Genomic DNA, 20,647 nt, shown 5'->3' on the forward strand with positions numbered 1-20,647 from the left:
CACACCTTACACCATAATAGTAGAGAGTCTTACTCGAAATCGGCCGTAATTAATGTATTAATTAAAGACGCGAAATCTATAAAATACATAATTATACATGCATATTTTAGTATCAACATTTCACCATCTCACTGGTCTCAGTTTATAAAATATTATAATAATTTTATAATGAAATGGATTAAATTTAAGATTTGCTGTTGTTTGCTTAAACAAAATACAAGACGTGAAATGTTTGCTAAGTTTTTCTTCATCTTGTAGTTCCGAATTTCCGATATCTTGTAAAAATACTGTTATATTATAATACCCATTCAATGTCTAAAAGTACACAACAGTGTAGCGATATTGCATATCGAACACGCCGTCAGTGCCAATAATTTGCATAAATAAACATTTTTTGTGTGCCAATACATTTTACAATAATGGGTATTTGGGAACGAAATTTGTCGATAAAATTCCGATTCGTATTTATTATTTATATTTATATTTTTGTTGTTGTGGTAGTTGATCGCGGAGAAAAAAAATATGTGCATAATAATATTATATATTTCTGAGTAGGAAAAAAAATACACATTGTAGAGATTCATATTAGATTATGAATATGAATAACATCATTACGACTCGGTCGTTGTATCAGATAATATTACATTTTTCCCCCCCATACTTTTGTTCATTATAGTTTTATACTCGTCGTGTACGTATTATACCGGATAAGACGTTATATATAAAATATTTAATGTATATATGTATCGTCCTTGTAACTGAAATAACCTAAGTCACTATGGTAACAGTTCTGAAAAAAAAATATTTTTTTTTATAGTAGTTACGGATTTTTTTAGTATCACAACATATTATACTTTAAAGAATACGTTTTCAATTGGTAGGCATTTCCTCAGAATTCGACATGTTGTACCAAAATAAGGAAATTTAAAAATCCATAAAATTGGCTTAACCACGGTTATTTTTTGGGATTCGTGACTTTATAGCTTACGATGGCAATTAAATTTAATACGACGATATAGCAATATATAAATCGAAGTTTTTTAGACAGTTTTTCATATGCATTTTACTCTATTAAATTGAAGCAAATTAAATTTAGAAATCGTCTAATCGTAAATAACGTAGAGTGTTCGCCATTACAAATAGAGAAAACAGAAATTTAGGATTCAAGATAGACTGGACAATGAGTTTGTAACTTTGAATACAATATGTGTATATTACACGTATATTTGTATGCAGTAACATAACTTAAGTAAAATACAGTTTAATAACACAAAAACAAGTATTTGGTTTTTACTCGTATACGTTTAGAACAACATTCTCTCGGTTGTTCGGACATTTTTCACTTTTTAGAACAAAGAAAAAAAAATATAGAGATAAAAAGAAAAAGAGGAATGTCTTGCGGTCGACACTTTAACTGGTCCGTAACATATTTTTCGTGGGTCCGATATATTGCCCGCTTTTTATTTTATTTTTAAAGGCCGCGTGGAAAAAGAAAAAAAGGGAAAAGTAAACACTATAAATCTTAGCGGGATAAAAATTTACGCCGTCTGATTCCGCGACATGACCTCGATAAGAATTTTTGCTGCCATATACACACACTTGCGGAATTTTCATATAAATAACAATAATAACAATGAAATAAAGTATATAAACGGAAAGGAAACGGTACGCAACACAGTGAAAATCTCGGACGAGGTCATAAAAGTGATAAATGTCGGTGGAACTTGTAATTTGATTTCTCGTTGTGTCCCAAAGGTCCCGAAGAATTTACCGAATTGCTAAAATATAGGCCCAGAAATAATCGGGAAGCAAAAAAAAAAAAACTCAACGAGGCGATTACTTGCAAAAGTCTAGAAATCAACGTACTACTTACTGCAACAAAGCAACCCTGCATCGGTCGATTAAGCACTAAGGTGTGATTTTTATTTCACAATTCGTTAATTAAAATATTAATCTTTTATTCAAAATATTCATATGTACATGGTTTAAACTTGGAACGGTGTTTGCCACAAAAGACATATTTTTATATTTTCCCAATCGATTCGTAATTATTGATAGATATACAATGCACAGTTTAATTTCTTATAAAGGGTGTTTTTTTTTTTGTCACGAAACAATATATTATAAGCTACCAAAAATTTCGAGATGAATAAAAAGATATATTGGTAAAAAATAAAAGATACAGGATTTCTGTATTGGCCTTATTTGCATTTTTATACATTTAATATCGTTCAATATGAATAGGCGAATTTCCGACATAATATGTTTACTATTACAGCTTTTCTGTTATACGGAAGTGGTATTGTGTACGGTAATATTATGTAACGAGGTTTGTTGTAAAAAATTTTGCATGTGAAATTACTAGACGCTCACAATAATATAGCTAGCTATATCCACCATGTACACCATATCACAGTTGACATTTTTCACTGAAGGCTTTTTTTTATCGGTTTTTCATGTATACAATAAGTTAATGTTTAAAAAAAATTATCTGAGATTTGACGATTTAAATATAATGGTATGTACCTATATAAACTAATACATGATGTTTAAGCTTAAAAATGAACAGGAAAACTAATCTAATAGAAATATCTTTGTCGTTGCATACCGCAGAGTTACTTTGTCGAAACATAAAGTTTAATGATATTATTATTTTTATGAAAAATTTTACAAATTGTTGGAAATCCTACGTTTTATCAGAAACAAAAACATATTACAAAAGGTTTAATGTTTTAAATCATGATTTCAAGAAACAATGTAAAATATATAAGTTAAACATTGTTAAAATTCTTTACTCAGCATTTTTGTTTTTGAGAGATGTTATAGTTCATAGAAAACATTATATATTCATTAGGAAGTGAGCTTCACCACATTTTAATGAACTAAATCAACTTTATTTTTAATTTGAAAGTTCTAGATCAACAAAACAAAGTACGAGTAGGTAACCTATTTCATAGTTTGTAAAAAGCAGTCCGTTTCACGGAAAAATAATTATTAAATCATGCAATTTTGTAAATGTAAAACTATGAGTGCGATTATCGTATCACGGATTTAATATTAATACATTTTTCATATAATGCGTGTTATTTAATGCCACTTCTTAGTATGATAATATTAGTACTGATTACAAAACTTCTTTTAAGAATATACTAATTCTATTAAAGCCTCAAAACCTGCGATTGTGTAATTTTGTATTTTTTACTAAGCTACATCAGTTTGAACTATCATAATACTATCAATAATTGATAGTCTATCATTACATATTATGTAATGTAGTTTATAATTCATTATAATAATAATGTATACATTTATACATTTAATGAGAATGTAAATAATATAATACATACCTAATTGTGTTTTGTACAACATTACGGAATAATCAAAGTTGAACAACATTAATTTTAACATTTCACTGATTTACAGTCAATTTCTTTTTTTTTATAAGGTTTTTTACGTTTCCGTAAAGTGCATGAATAAAAATGTTTTAAACAAAAACATCTTAACTTAAACACGTACGTGTTGGCATATTCACTAAAAGTTTAAGTTACGGTAACGTTTACTAGGAAACAGTGATGTCTAGACGTTAAATCTGTTAGATTATAACCAACTAAAACTCACTTAATCAGTTTAAAAGAAGTTTAGCGAGAACTTCAAGTTCTGTAACGAATTTTGAACATATCTCATTCGAATTTCCCTAGTCGTCAGTGTCTTGTGAATAATAAACGCATTTTGTCATTAATATGTTATTTACCTTTTTTCTTCTTTACTCTTATCTGAGTGAGAAAAAAGTCTCTTACTTACTTACTTACTGTAAGAGGTTTGGAAATAATCTGTGCACTGATCATTTTTCACGAGCGTAACAAAAGTTAAAAGGCTTCTTTTGACTCTCTTTGGGTGTCGGAGTGTGAATATAATTAAAACTAGAACAATGGGCCAATCTCCATAGCGCGAACCTCAACAAATATGAACGGGAAAAAAATTACATTAAAGTTATTCATTTTATTTTAATTTTTTTGTCTTTTCACCTAGTAAATCTATAAAGTTTGTTAGGGTGGATCGTGTACAGCTTAATGGCCATATACCGGGCACACTATATCGTGGTAGTAAATTTTAAAATATGCAAAATACAATTTATGACTACTGAGCTACGTTATGGGACCCGGAAACATGCTGTATGGACATTATCAACGACCCTTTCATGTTTACGATTTCAATAGTACTTTTTAATAAAGGCTAAGTATATTATAAATGCATGTAATTTTTCCGATTTAAAATTTTAATATTTGTTAGATATTATTAAATTAAATTACAGAAACATTAATTTATATTATAATTAAAATAATAATAATACAAAATTCTAAAATATAATATTTACTCAATGTTCTTAAGTGTGTTCGAACGAATCACATTCACATACAAAAAGTTTTCCGGTGTCCTTATTTTTTAAAAATAGAATTTGATTTTAAGCTTTGAATACAATAGAATACTTTTTGTTATGATGTAATTCAAAGCTTATAAAAATACAGAAAACCAATAATAATTACCATGCAAATCAAAGTTTCAATACTTTTAACGTGAAAACATAAGCTTTTTAAATTTCCGTAATGTTGATTTATTTGTATTATAATTTATAATTCAATAATGCCGATTTTGCAAATTAGTTCCATTTACTATATAGTCTATAATAGTACTTAGATGTTACAATTTTACTTGCAATTTTTAAAATATGAATAATTTTTGTTATAAATAGGCTTTACCGGTATTGAGACGGACTAATAGGGAGAAATTCTTAGATACCTACACTATTTATTTCAAATTAATCACAAATTAAGATATAATAATGATCTGATTACAGATGTGCAGACAAAATTAATCAACGATTATTCTCAAGGGGGTACATACACTGCGAATGATAAAAATGTGGTGGAGGCCATATTTGTATTACAGACAGGAATATACATTATACGCATGACACTTGAAAACTAATCAATAATCGTTTAATTAAAAAAATAAAAAAATAAATATGTTCAGTGTAAAATATGTATTGAACACATTTAATTTATGTTTATAAAAATACATTTAACAAAGGAAAAACCGAAAGAACAGTTAATTCAAAGTCCTCAGACATTCAAGCGATAACACTTTATACAGTCACGTAAAAATAATAACACTCGAACTACCAGATATTTCAAAAAGAAAAGTAGGTACAATCGATTTTATTCGACAGTGAGGCGTTATTGGTTCACCGATTTTTCCGAAAACACAATGCAAAGTATAGGCACCTTGCCCAATACCTCTCAGCGGCATTTGCATAATTATATTTTTGTCGGGGACAAAGCAAACCAATCCAATCGTATAAAAACCCATTTGACATTTAATGCACTTCTACACACACTCGTTTTTAATATGTCAACCGCGGTAGGTACAGGTAAATAACTGAGTCGTAAGTTATTGTATAGTATTGGAATTATAAATTATAATAATGATATTCATTAATGTCTTACCTTGTAGAGCCACAGTCTTCGGAGACCAATTTATAACATCTGAAACAGGTGAATTACGAAATCAGTTTAAGTGCTATATTATAATATTATACATAAAATATGACATACGTAAGTATGTACCAAATCATCGGTAATTTTAGAAGGCATTATTATGATATAGATAATATTTTACTATGAAAAAATTCTACTAACGTGTGACCACAAAATCAATAAAAACAAGGCGATACCAATCCATTGACTTTAATACGGTCGTACATCGAAATTAACGAATTTTATCTTAGCTACACGTATACACTATACACCGGCAAAGGTGTCCACCATAAAATTTAAATCTCAATGTAATTTTAGAACTCGGAGATGTCAAAACGTTAGTCGTTTAACTGCGAGAGCCTAGAGCAGCGAAAAGGTAGATTTTGTAACGAACAATTTTCAAAAAGTGATTTTCTTTTAAATTAAAAAAAAATACGCCGACAGTAAGAACAAAATATATAGTAACTTACTTGCTGTTACAATATTTTTGTCTGAATTTTGTTAAATATTCAGTTCATAAATACATTTTTATTTATTTTCATTACACCTAAAGCGAGGTACCGATGTGAACCAAAACCGAGATGTATAATATTATATTTAAATTAAATCACAATTTATTCGTGGAAAATAAAAACTAATATACGGTAAAAGTAACTTTGTTCTCAGTTACTTAAATCTGTATTTGGTCGTTGTTATTTTGCTCCAATTTATTGCTATAATCTATTTTCACATAATTTGTACGTTTTAATTAATAAAACTGTTTCTCGTTGATGTACAATTTTACAAAAGATAATAACCATTCTTATGAGAAATAGATTCAATTTTGGTTCTATATATCGGAGGAATAAAAAAAAAAATGGATTGAAATCGAATACACCAATGTTCACTATATGTTGTATTGTCGCCTAGAGACACTTACCATCACTTTCAAACTAGATAATATATTATGACTATATTTTGAGTAAAATAGGGTATTGTTAGATATGGTGGGCTCGAAATCAAAAGGTTCTAAATTGATTTTTTAAAAATCGACTTTTTCTTATTCATAATATAGGTTTAGTTATTAATGATCTATAATTAAATAATTCACATTATCGGTTTGTTTGCCTTAAGTTTTGTTTAAAACAAAAACGAATTTCAAGATTAAACGCAGATAAATTTCATACATTTTCATATTTGACAATCATAAAAAAATCGTTCCGAATTAATAATATATTATTTCAGTTTAATATCAAAAATTGCTCTGCTGAACAGTATATAATGTTTTGAGATATAACCAATCACCACCCACGATATCGCGATGTTAATAATATTATCCGATCCTATATTGTATTTCTAAAGACATAATTAAAGCCCACGTGCTGATTAAAATGATGTCTTTGCATTCAAATAAACAACCGTACATCTGGCAATGACGTGAGTCGAGATCAATGTTTTCAATTAAAATCCTTCAAAGCTTGTTTTATAATATTTTTCCGCTATCAATATGTTGGAATTTTTTTTCTTTCTTCTTGCACGCGTCGGGCCTTTGGAGGAAAAGAAACATTTTTTTTTTACACAAGGTACTCAATATAATAATAATAATAATAATAATTTATTTATACAACCTACGAAATCCACGAAAGGTTTGTGTTTTTGACGTGTAGTTTCTCGCAAAGAGAACTCAATTATAACACACGCGTATTTTTATGGCATACCTACATACGAAACACAGGCAGCAATATTCTCACAAAAATTCGTGTGCTCCCCCATTCGTCAGCCTTCCGGCAACACCATATTATCGTGTTTGGTCGATAGCAGAAGAGAAAAAAAACGTATCGTAAACATACGTACGATAATATTTGAACTATCGAATGTCAGATATTATACCAAAGGTCTTAGGCGTTTTAAAACATATATATTACTATGTTGGTAAGGAAAATAAAAAAGACAATAAAACTGTCTTTTGAACGTATTCCAATTACACGTAACTCGTTACCACTGACAGTGCCTATACCTACCTATACATTTCCGACACGGCACATGCACGTGATTGAATTCGAACATGAATGGCATTGCATTGCCGCAATATCAAACATAGAGTATATAAAGACAATAATATTGCACGACTGTTAAAAACCGACCTTATACTATAGCTGATAAAGTCGTGTTTAGATTATTAATACGTCGTACAGTAGGTATATATTGTTCAGTTTAAATTGCAGTCAAACACTGTGGCTGCAATCATCTTTAAACAAATTCGTAATTTTCAAGCGACAGAAAATATATAGTGTGGTGTTATAAATAAATTATAAACGGTCGATTTCGGGTTAAGTGTATACTACGAAATCGTGTGAATTTAGAATAAAAATATTACATTGAATAATTGCGCACTCGCTATGTTTAAAGTTAATGTATGTGACGAAAACTTTAAATTTATACGAGTCCGTGCGTGTACGACTGACTACTATGGGTGGTCCCATAAAAAGTTAAACGATTTTTGGTTAAACAGTTGTACATTTTAATTATAATACAACAACTGTATAATAATTGTTGTGCAAAATTACACATGATAATTATATGTTAATCTACATCATAATCACTAGCCATACTTGGAAGATGTATTATAATATTGTAAATGTGATGTAATTTTAGCCTTCGGGTGTCTATAATAACATTCCAATATTATCATTGAAACACTTTAAGTTATTTTAATTATTACGAAGTAGTGACTGTAGTGACTTATTGTTTCAATAAATTTATATTGAATGATAAAGGAATGAAATAATTCTATAACGACATTAAACAAACTAAAACTTTTTAACTCGAAATAATATACAGCTTCCTACAGTACCTATGTAAGATAATAATGATAATCTGTATTGTTTATTTTCTTTGTACGAGAAGTTTTAATTTTCACTCCAAAGAATAATATATCTAATATTTATTAGTTATTACAACCACCCGCACACGCATAGAAAATATGTTTTATATTGCATAAGATTTACTGCAGAAAACGATGGAACGTTTAACACCGTTATCGCTATTTTAATATCAATATGTGCGATAGGGTGGGGACGAGAAGCAAACCATAATATAATATTATAGAAGTATACATCATTTGCTGTTGCCGACGTTGCGATGATGGGGGGGGGGGGGAGAAATGATCAACAAAACAAAATAAACGAATTTATTATGCTCGATATACGAAAAGAGCTTTTTAAAAAGTAAAATGTTATTCAGGTGACTTAAATATATTATATAATATAATATATTATCATATACAGTGTAGTGATTTATAACATAATGGTTTTTCACCATTCAAATTATTCATAAAATTCATAATATAGCTCAATACGCCACGCGCAAACGCCGTAGATATGTAAAATATAGGTATACGACTACAGTTGCATTTTTATATTCCGTCCGTGTTTTTACAATACAAATTGTTGATGTTTTCAATTACAAACGATGCTAATGCAACATTTCAATGTTGACTATAAAATTGGTATTTTTTCGTATTATTATTATTATTTGAAACGCCGAATCAAAAACTATCACGCAATACAAGTCCCACAAGTATGAAACGGAAATTGTTGAAAAGGCTTTGTTTGCTTCGTCCGATTCCTCTGTTAATTTCACAATAATCATAACATCGCAGTAAACCGAATGTATTATTTTTTGGACGAAAAATACAAATTTGTTTCAATTATGATAATATAGCAGTCATGCAGTTAAAATACAGAAAACAGATTATTTATTGTTTTTCACAGATTCAAAAATAAATATTATCTACAGCTGATTATTAAAAGCTTATATTCTTCGTATAACGTATTATTATACCTATCTTTTAAATATTATACATAAGTCTCGTAATATTTACTGTCATAAAAGTTATTTATTCGTCAGTTTTATTAACGGGACTTAACTGAGCAAGGCAATAGTATCCGAATAGCAGGCGCGTGAGGGGGGGAGGTGTGGGTGATCGCCCTTCGTAAGTCGTGAGATGTTCTGGTTTTGCTAATAGATAAATAAATTTTATAAATTTAGTTGATTATTGTTAAAAGTGATATTCAAGATTAAAATGTTTTCGCTGGTGAAAATTAATATTAGTTGATACTTGATTTAACTTGGGTAATATATTATTCGTTAGTTTACAGGAATAGGGATATAATCCCTAAGAAAAATACGCAGTAGGGGAGAGTGTGGTAAGTTGACGAGTCGGGTAAGTTGACGAATTGATTATAATTCTTTACAAATTATGATATCAATCGATATTAGTAACCGATTACATACATGATGTTACGAACAACTAATTTCTCGATAACGAGGTTATTCTGATAAGAATTAAATATTTTATGGATGTTTCTTCCCCAAACCACGTTTTGATGAAATTGTTGGTTCATTTAAAGTAACGATTTCCCGAATACCGTAAGCATAATTATTAAATCGATTTTACACTTAAGAAACTGTATTTTATTACCTATATTTTGAATATATTTATGATAACTATGATAAACTGCAGTTTATGATGAATAATTAAAACGTTTAAAAAAAATTTGTGGGGCAAGATGACACGAGTATCGTCAACTTACACCTGTACATTAAATAAAAGTATACAATTTTTAGAACAACTAATTTATTAGGATTACAATGGTGAGAAACTACAAAAGAATAATAAATTGTACTATTTTGTGAAATTGAACTTTCATTGTGTATACAATTTGTATGAAACATTTTAATAAAATTAAATAAATAAATTCCTTAAATGTAATTTAATTAAAAATTATGTTCAATAATTTACCTTGAGTAATTCATTATAAAATGTTTAATATTATCATAGATTAAATATGCAAAATATTTATTCTATATTTCATTGATTTATCTATGTAATAATTTACACAAGTAAACTTAAGTAAGATGACGAATTCAGAATTTTTTTTTGTAAAATTTATAAGTGATAAACCCTTTAATATTAAAGCTTGAAATTATTACAGGTTATTCTTCATATTTAAGACAATGCTTATACAAAATTTCAAGATTTTCCCAATATTATTTAATAATGTAAATATAAATCAATCCTTAAGTTCGTCAACTTACCACACTCCTATCTTTCTGCAAAATAATATATGAATATTTTAGATAGATAAGTTTTTTTCATTGTCAACGCGTAATGCTGATGTAGTATGCAATTATAAATCTATTACTCGTAGATAAAAATCTATAGAAGGTAAAAATCTATTATTATGATTGCAAAAAAAAAAAAAACAAAAAAAAAATGCACTCGATTTGTTTTTCGATTTTACAATATATAATAAGGAAAAAAAACATCGACGGGTTAAAATGCCGTTTGGGACGTTTTCTTTTAAATTATCCGGTATGTGCATGGTAAGCCAGCGCATTTGCACGACTGATAAGTATATATTGACGACGAAGAAAGTACGCGTACTGGAGCATAAGCTCCTCCGTTCGGGCGGGGTCGTCAGCGGCTGTGGCTGAGAGCGGATGGGTGAATTTTATAAAGGACCGTAGCAGCCTGTAAGATTACGTACAGAGTTTCCCTGTTACGGAAGTAATACCGTTAAATAGGATACTGTGTAGGATTTACTTATCGACATGTTTAGACGATGACCGATCGACGGTGTAATTTCTCTGCAGACTCCGCCGCCATTTTTGGCCCCCCCGACCCCGAGCTTCCCGTTACGATCCCACTTCACCAATTTCAAAAATCCAATTATTTTTAACCGATGAACAAATAATAAACACCATACGCGTATTCGTGACCGTAGCGCATTTGAGTATTTGTTTGTTCGCAAAATAAAATACTCGCTGTGTAAACTCTACAGGTACTGTTTCAATAAATATTAAATATAATATATTTATTAAACACATTTAATACATTTATTTATTTTTTAGGGTCTCTAAACACGTGGAAATCCCTGGATCAAATAATGTAATCAAATAAAATCTACTCTATATTACGATTGAACGTATTGAAATGATTCGCGAACATTTCGTTGCGTTTAAAATGTTGCATTAATACGACTGTTCTTGACGAATAATTATACGATTTCGTAATATACAATTAAATTAAAAAATTTAAATCAATGATGTGAGTACGGCGTATCTACTACAAATAAACAAATAAGAATAAATCGGAAAAATTCGGAGCACCTATATACACGTAATATTAATATTTAATAGTACACAAGGGCTAAATACAAATTAAAAATTATTTATTATTTAAACAACGATTATAAAATATATTATTGTTACAAATTCGGAAAATACACAATATTATATTATGTACTTAATTTGACCAACGTTGGTACGATGCTGAGGTTCTTGAAAAAATAACTTGGTCTGGTTAAATATAGGCAGAAGACCTTTATATTATTATATTACGGTATTAAATTATATAATTTCTTTTTATCTCGTTTTTTATCGTCGGTTTCCGAAAATGTTTACCATATAACAAATCCATACTATATTATATAAATATTGGTTGTATTTATGATTAAAAACAATAACAAGAAGACAGCTGCAATTCAGAAGCACATTAACTCAGTCACGCATAGGAAAATATAGTAAAAATAGATTTTTATGAAGTTCGTATCTTTTTTTTTTTTATAGGAAAACGCGCAGCGGTTTCCCAAAGGGGGATGAAATCTTGCTCATCGACCTGGAATCACGATTCGTCTACATTATATAACCGAGAGAGTACATTTTGCCCATCTCTGGATTATATAAAACGCTGGAACCCTTAGGACATCAAGGTTTAGGTCTAGATTGTAATCCAAGAGTGTTTTATTGCAGTGGAAGCGATTCTATGCAGTGGAAGTAGTCCGTGTCCGGTGAAAAGTCGCGCTTCGTAATTATTTATGGTACCATAAAACATTTGCTTATGAAATAAGAATAAATAAACTTTATTTTCGCAGGAACTCTTTATACTCGTAAAATGCACGAAAGTTCAGTTGCTTTTTTAACGTCCCGAATACCCTCAGTGACGCGTTACAAACGTAGGTTACGCCGATGAAATATAACGTTGTTAACTTTGTTATTAAAAAAAACCGTACCTATGTACAAGAAAACGTTATTCATTTCAGACGAACGTTGTTTTTTTTTATATACACGCGTATATAATATAATATTATTGTTTTTTTAAAAATATTTATTTATTGTTATAAGACAATATCTTCTAGCGCTTTTGGTACGATTGTTTTATTTTTTAAAATCCAAAAAAAATTGGTATGAGGGTCGAAGGTGTTCCGACGGTCGTGTATAGAATATAATCTTAGTGGTCAAGTCCTGAGATCGTCCGCGATGAGTTACGGTGCGTATTATGTTAACTATACGAAGGAATTCGCGAAATACGAGATATATAGTTACCGACTAACAGGAATACAATATAACATTGTGAACATATCTACTATCGGATATACTGACGGGTCGGTAGTCGAGGTCTAACAGCGCGGTGAAATTTATGACTGTCCGACATTCACAATACATTTGTTAGAATCGTGTAAAATCGTTCGGAACATTATTCATAGTAATATAATAATATAATAATAGCATCTAATTAACGCGACAGAAACATGACCGGCGTTATTTTAATAATATCATACATCCGGACAGTGGATGTCGTCCGGTCGATAATATTATGTTTTATCTTATTTCGTGTATCACTCGAGTACTTGACACATAGGTACCTACGGCTATTATTGTTTGGATAACCACTGGGAATACTTCAAGCAGTTTATCAGTTGAACTAATGTATCGTCGAACTGATATAAATAAAGTTATATGACGCAAATGTATATTATGCTGATACAATTTATAGGTGGGTACATTGATTGTAGTAAACTCTCTACAATATTGCTACAATGAAATTTAATATTGACTCCGATTAAAAGTGTATCCATTGAACAAATAGAGACATTGGTGTACTGATTTCGATCGTTTCTGGTTGTTCTATAGCTAGGACACGGCTTCCTCGAGTAACAGCGCACAAAAATTTGCGTTCGCAGCCCCGATTGGATTTTATAATGACATGATAAAATCATAAAACATTATATTATTCGAAATCGAAACTGACTGTCACATTTCGAAAAACAAAATCGTTTGTCGCATGTGATCATGCAATTCTATAAATGGGTTCGTAATTCGTATGTCGACATAAGTTGACAAAATAAAAGTGTCTTAAAGAAACTGATGTCAACTATACTTGACGTGAGGACTATATTAGCAAATAGGGTTTTCTGACACATGTTTTTTTTTTAACAATAACACAAATCATATGTTTTTTTTTTGCCTTTATTTTATTTATTTGACAGCTATATGTATGTTTGTATGTATGTATGTATGTATGTATGTGTGTATGTGTTCACATATGTGTGTTTATACGCGCATGCGTATATTACACGTGTACGAAAAGTTTTATTTTATAAATTTAGTTTGATGTGCACAAAATACATATCATTCAATTAATGAAAAACGATTTTTGATTAAGTTTAAGTCAAGATTAGTACTCGAAATTATTCACTCACGAAACAAATATCATGACACGTATGTTAGTCACTGCAATATACAGTGTAATCGAGCCTATCGTTATATGACTATATAAGAGGTTTAGGGGGTGTAATATTGAATGTACTACAACTGAACATGCATATTATTGTATACTATTATACTAGCCGTGGGGTATACGCAACGTCGGCTTAAAGGAAATCAGCAAAAAAGACAGTCCCTGATTAACATATATTATAAAACTATGGGGAAACCACTCTTTGTATTTCTCGTTTTGAATAAACGCGTATATACCGTTCAAACTGAAGTATAAACATAGCTTACCTGTGTTACACAAATTACCGATAAAATGTTACTCTGTCCCCATCTAAGACCCGCTTTAGTTTGTAAGACGCGCCTCGGTAGGAATCGATTAATAATGTTATACTTCCAGTTGGTATTTTTTGTAATAAGTATGTAGGTTTATTTATCCGATTTTAACGTTTTGACTATAAATTTTATATTTTGAAAATAGGTTTTGTAATAATAATAATAATGAGTGCGTGTAAAAGATGTTACGCTTACGTCCTCTTAACTCGATTCGAACTCGTCTGGTGCAGTTCTCGTGTACAATTTACGGCCTTAAACGGGCGGTCAGGTGGTTTCGCGAAGCTAACAAGACACAGGGCGGGACAAGAGAGATAATATATTATACAATATACGTCCGAGAACAGTATTTTATTATAGAGAAACTTTTATACACCAGTATAATATACACGCTCCGTTGCACGAAATATGAACTTTTACAGACACTGCATTATACATAATATATATATTACCTATTTATTTATAATATTATCCGGTGTTTGCGGCCTCGGGTCGCAAAACGTGAACATTATGCACCCCCTCCCAAAAAATCACATCATTTAAGACTGTTTACATCTAGCTGATAACTACTGTCGGTCAAATGTTAGTCGACTACAGCGTGTATATGGCGATCACGTATTTGTATGTATTATATATGTATACATCTTACGGGACAGCCCAAAATAAACAATAGTGTAAAAGTGAAACATATTGCAATGTTTAAACATTTTACCAGACTCGAGACATTCCGGAGCTCAACCCCTTGGCCAAAAGCGATTGTTGTTTGTTTGTCGTTGGAGCACTAATGATTGTATTTGTGGAAAAAAAAATAAAACAATATCGATAAACACCTCGAGGATACGTGTTCAACGACGCGTCCGTGCGTATCATACATGACGTTGTCTCGCTCGATTACGCTCATGAAATCAATTAACTCACTTGCTACTTTATACCTACACCGTTATTGTATACATCCTTATAAGTATCGCGTACAATGGTAAAACGTGAACGTCGAATAACTCAGTGTTGTTCCTTTAAATTATCGAGTGAACGTTTTATTTTTCCAACAGTTAACGTAAACGTACCACAATAATAAATTAATGATAATAATTATTATTTTCATGAATGGTTCCCGAATACACTATTTCGTTGTACTTCCACAGTCATCGATCGTTCAATTAACAGCGGACAACTGTTTTTAATCGTGCAAACTCATTAGCGCATATTATTCTTTTACGGCGATGTTTATTAATTTTATCAATTGTGAAAAGAAAAAAAAATACACGAATGACGCTCAGTATATTATCAAATCATAAACAACACACATATTTATTTATGCTTTATTTGTCTTTTATCGAAGAAAACTCACAGTCTTTACAATAAACCATTTTTTAAACTTTTTTAAAAGTTTTTACTAAATTACGGATTACTTTTTTAATTTCATATTCCCAAAAACAATACTTTTTATAGTAATTCGATGTAAAATAATAGAATATTCACTTAGCAGCATAGGGGTACACCAAAAATTGTTGATCATCTATTCCGCTCATTTAAATTTTAAATACTATTATAGAGGATAATTCCAAAATTTGATTTTTATATACCAATATAGTCCGCTAAAAATTATGGACATGAAATTAAAATTATAATATGTTGTCATTCTAAACGTAAATTAAAATACGTAGAAAATATGAAATCAATATTTTTTTATAACATTGTTTATTTTAATACCTAATGTTAATCGTTTTTATGCAATTGGTGTTCTATGATAATAAGATATTTCTGTATAATATGTATCATACACACGGTTGTTACGTATGTTCAAATAAACGTATTAAGTAAAAAAATATTATATTGAATGATATCTGACGGTTTGTTGACTTGCTACACGGTTGTCAATATGGTCACTGACTAGAGTTGTGACATTTGCAATCCGAATAACAGGAAGCTGTTCATAATGCTATAACCCCGAGGGATAGTTGGTAGAGTCCAAACCAAAAGCAAAAAAATGTCGTTATCAAAATTGAACCGAGAAAAAAATATATACTCATACCGGCCAGTGTTTGCACTTCACTGATCCTTTAGATAAAAGAAAATTTTTCCGCGTACGTGCTTATCTCTCCTGTCCTTTTTTTTGGCTTTACCTCATGCACTCCATCTTCTATATATATATTATATTTATTTTTTTGTTCAACCAAAAATAGTTATTACGTACGATAGTAAAAAAAAAATGGCATCGCAGAAGAATTAGAACGAAAGTTAGGTATTCCATTTCTATATTGATACTCCCTTCAATATATTAAAAAAAAAATAGTAAAAAATACTACACATATAACAGTCAGGAAACCGATTTTAAATATCATTTTCAAATAATATAACATATTATTGCGCACTTTAGATAATATGATATTTCAATGGATGAATATTACATTCAATCACTTAGATATTTTTAGATAAACTAACAAGGCTTACTTATCACTGTATTTTTTTTCTTCACTATATAAAAAATAACGCACATAAACTAAAAATTATAATGTCCCACCACATATGTATGTGTTTAGTGACTAGCGGTGAAACGATAGAAACGTTTTTAATTTCCATTTTTGAATTGAATAAATAATTCCTATATTATAAAGAATAATTTTTTTTTTAGTAAATCGTTTTCAAAGTGAAAGTCGAAAGTTGACAATTCCCTAAGACAATCTCAGTCATACACGACTGTAAAATATATTTTATTTTGACATAAATTATTTGAAAATCTAATTTATAATAGTAAAATAACATTTACATTTACATTTAAATTTACATATAAAATAAACACTTTATTAAGGTCTTACTGTATACGGGCTTATGTTCGGTGCAATTTTGCTGCTTGTCAAAAAACGTCTCTCCATTTATGGCACTTTATTATCCTGGTTGCAGCTGTTTTAAATGTATAATGTCATTTACTAAATTTAACGATTATAATACACAATGGCAATAATTTAAACTGAAAATTCTCGTCGGCTAATATATATGTTCTTTTGAAAAAGCAAGCACACATAAACTGAATATTATTTGATTTGCTTTTATATTTTGTTTGTTTATTTAATATCAAAAATATAAATATTTTTCCAATAGTATTTAAAACCAGATAAAATGAACATCAATTAGGTATGTAGTAATAAAGGAAAAATGGACAGAATGTAGATCTTGGATGTTTGAGCACTCGTCTCAATTCGATTACTACAACACAAAATAGTAGTGAGTAATAACGATGTATTGGAAAGCAATGCAGCAAAATCATCGAGTTTGAAAAATGATTACCAGCTGAGTAAGTTTAAACCCAAGTTTGTTGACGTTACGTCGACTTTTTAGACTGGGGTTTTTTTACTAGATTTTCACTACGCCAATACAAACTACCTTCTGAGAATTTGAAAAAAATAACTTCTTCTTGGAAGGTAGGCATCATCTAAATGTTGAATTATAACGATGCGAGCTGTTAAGTTAAGACTTGGTTAGTAATTCTTATAACACTTCAAAACAAATAATGAAAGTATGTAATAAATATCATTATAAAATCAATGAGCACAGCCTTTTCATTGACGATACGAAAATAACCAATTGAAAGCCTTTGCATTAAAATAAATTCTAGAATTAAATAATTTATAATACAAATAAATACGCACAAAATCATATTTTGTTCACTATAAGTAATTAGAAATAAAATATAATATTTTCCATAGATATCTTCTGGATTATAATTATCAATATTATCATGGCAATGAAATTATGAATTAATGTTTTTCTTGGATATTTATTTAATTAATTATAGTGAATACTTTGTATTTATATAGTTGGCAATGCTATGCTAATGTTAATCATTTCCCAAACGAGTATAAATTAACATTAAAGTCAATATTGAAAATATTCTATCAGGAACGGACAAGTAATGATTCCCCAATTCAACTAAATTAATTAATCAGAAACAAGAAAAATTCTAAAAATCATAAATTAAATTTATTTATTCAAGTCAGTACAGCAAATGCAATTCGATTCTACACTAATGGTGATTTGTTTGATCTTCCACGCAAACAAGCAGATTGAAACGATTACATAGAGCTCTTTGATTTGTAAACACTTCACTACTTTCGTACTTTTATTTAAAAAAAAATAGAAAATGTTTATTTTATTATTTTTTGACGACTTCATTAAGCCCTTAACAATTCGTTTATTTTTCATTCAACAGTATGATATTATTATAAAAGCCAATTTCAAACTTCCATATTCATCTGAATATTAATTTATTATATTTCTACGTTCAGTCTTGATTTCTATCAGTTCTATTCTTATTCTAAAGTAACTACCTATATAACTAAATTCACGATCTTAAATGCATATACTTTAGTATATTTGTATGTTATCTATTTTGTCTATATCCGAATAATATCCTATATATTTAATACCAACAGTAAATGTTACAACAATACACACAAATTATTTTCAATAAAATTCATCTAGTTGGATTCATTTTTAGACATATAGGTATACTACAATACGAAAAATAAATACTTTTAGAATAGAAAATGTATAGAAGTCATCCTTAGCAACTATCTGTAGTGACAAATGTTAGAAAAGTTTTCTGAACTAAAAGTTTATAGCCAAAACGTTCATATAAGTTTTAACACGTGTTTCCAAGTATTTAATCTGATTTCCAATACACTTTTTTTTAAATACAACCTTAAATTGATAAAGTTAAATTAAAAATAAATAAAATAATATGATATTTACATTCATTTTTACAATTTAAACAGTTATATCACCATTAAAATGAATTAATAAAAAGGAAGGTGAATTGTATGGAATAATTATTTTAACTATAATTCTTAATGAAACAATGTTTATTTATTTAATTTTTAATACTAAGAATCTACGAGATTAATATATAGGTATTAAAAATGAACATTTTAAAACCATTCATGTGTTTAATGTAACAATATCTAGGTTTCTGAAATATTATGTACATAATATTATATTTGATATATTGTAGGTAGGTAGTACTGTATATACTCATCTGTGTATCAGTGAATAATTAACAGAACAGACTTTTAATTAATATGTTGTAGCAGTAATATTAGTTGTATTATTGGCCTAGATAATAATATATTGAAAATAATGTATTCTATAGTGGTTATGTTCAATTGAACCCTTTATGTAATAACCCTTCTGCGTGAATTTATAAAAGTGAAAATTATTGAAGACTTCATGAGCTAAAGAGTTATTATTAATTGGTATTACTATAATAATATTGTTCATTTCAAAAATTAAACAAACCTCTTTCTTAAAATATCATTAATTGTAATTGGAAATTGTTAAAATTCGTATCTAAAAAATAAATAAATACATTTGATATCTCGAAAGGACTGTTCTGCAATATAAAATAAACTTAGTGACGTAAGAAAAAAAAAATACTGATAAATGATCAATATAGTTGTATTGAATATTTCTGTTTATAGTAAGTAATGCATGAATTTACAAACTATATTATAATGTTTAAATATTATGTCTAAAATTTCAATAAACATGAACAGTTGACAAATTAATTCGTCAAAATTCTTTGAATAATGTTTTCGTTCGAGTAAAACCTTTGATATTCATCAAAGTTTAAATAACTACCTACACACGTTCCAACCAATAAAAAATTGATCGGAGAAAAAATATAATATTTTACTGAACCTTGAAAAAAAAGTAATTAAATGAATCGACTCGTATTTGTTTTTTAGTTTACATGTCTTTGAAAACGTTTCCTGAAACAATTTTCCAGACGAATTTTATTACTTATTACTGCCGTCGACTTTGAGTTCAGGTACAGCCATGTGATAGTAGCTATTTGCGATTACAGAGTCAGTATAACGACGGTTGGTCTATTACAATTTAATAATAATATTTGCTCTCTGAGCGCCATTTTAGCTCTGGAATCATCTAATCTCTCAAACGATATTGTCCAGGGAATCCATAACATTATTACCATGATGCCTAAAAGGATAGAATTTATGTGAATTCCTTCCCATACGGATTTTACTGGCAATGAAAAAATAGAATCATTAGCTAACGCTAGGTAACCATTTTACCTAATAAACCCATCCACAACCGTAACTACATTTAAAAATATATATATGGGTATACACTGTCAAGATGTAGCGAGTAACTCTGGAAGAAATATTAAAATATGACTAACAAACTAAAATAATTAATATTAATAAAATATGGCGTACTCCACCTCA

At 29.1% G+C, this 20,647-nt stretch overlaps 1 protein-coding gene across 1 annotated transcript in view; it reads right to left on the bottom strand.

Annotated features, from left to right (window-relative positions):
* The window catches only part of LOC100571910 (agrin), a 197,134-nt gene that overhangs the window by 109,532 nt on the left and 66,955 nt on the right, over positions 1 to 20,647 (bottom strand). Inside the window, exon 3 of the mRNA XM_008187613.3 lies at positions 5,505 to 5,543. Coding sequence (XP_008185835.2) covers positions 5,505 to 5,543 — 39 coding nt within the window. The remainder of the gene's footprint in view (positions 1 to 5,504; positions 5,544 to 20,647) is intronic.

This window comes from Acyrthosiphon pisum, chromosome A2 (assembly GCF_005508785.2).
Source record: "Acyrthosiphon pisum isolate AL4f chromosome A2, pea_aphid_22Mar2018_4r6ur, whole genome shotgun sequence".
In the NCBI taxonomy this organism is placed as follows: Eukaryota; Metazoa; Arthropoda; class Insecta; order Hemiptera; family Aphididae; genus Acyrthosiphon; species Acyrthosiphon pisum.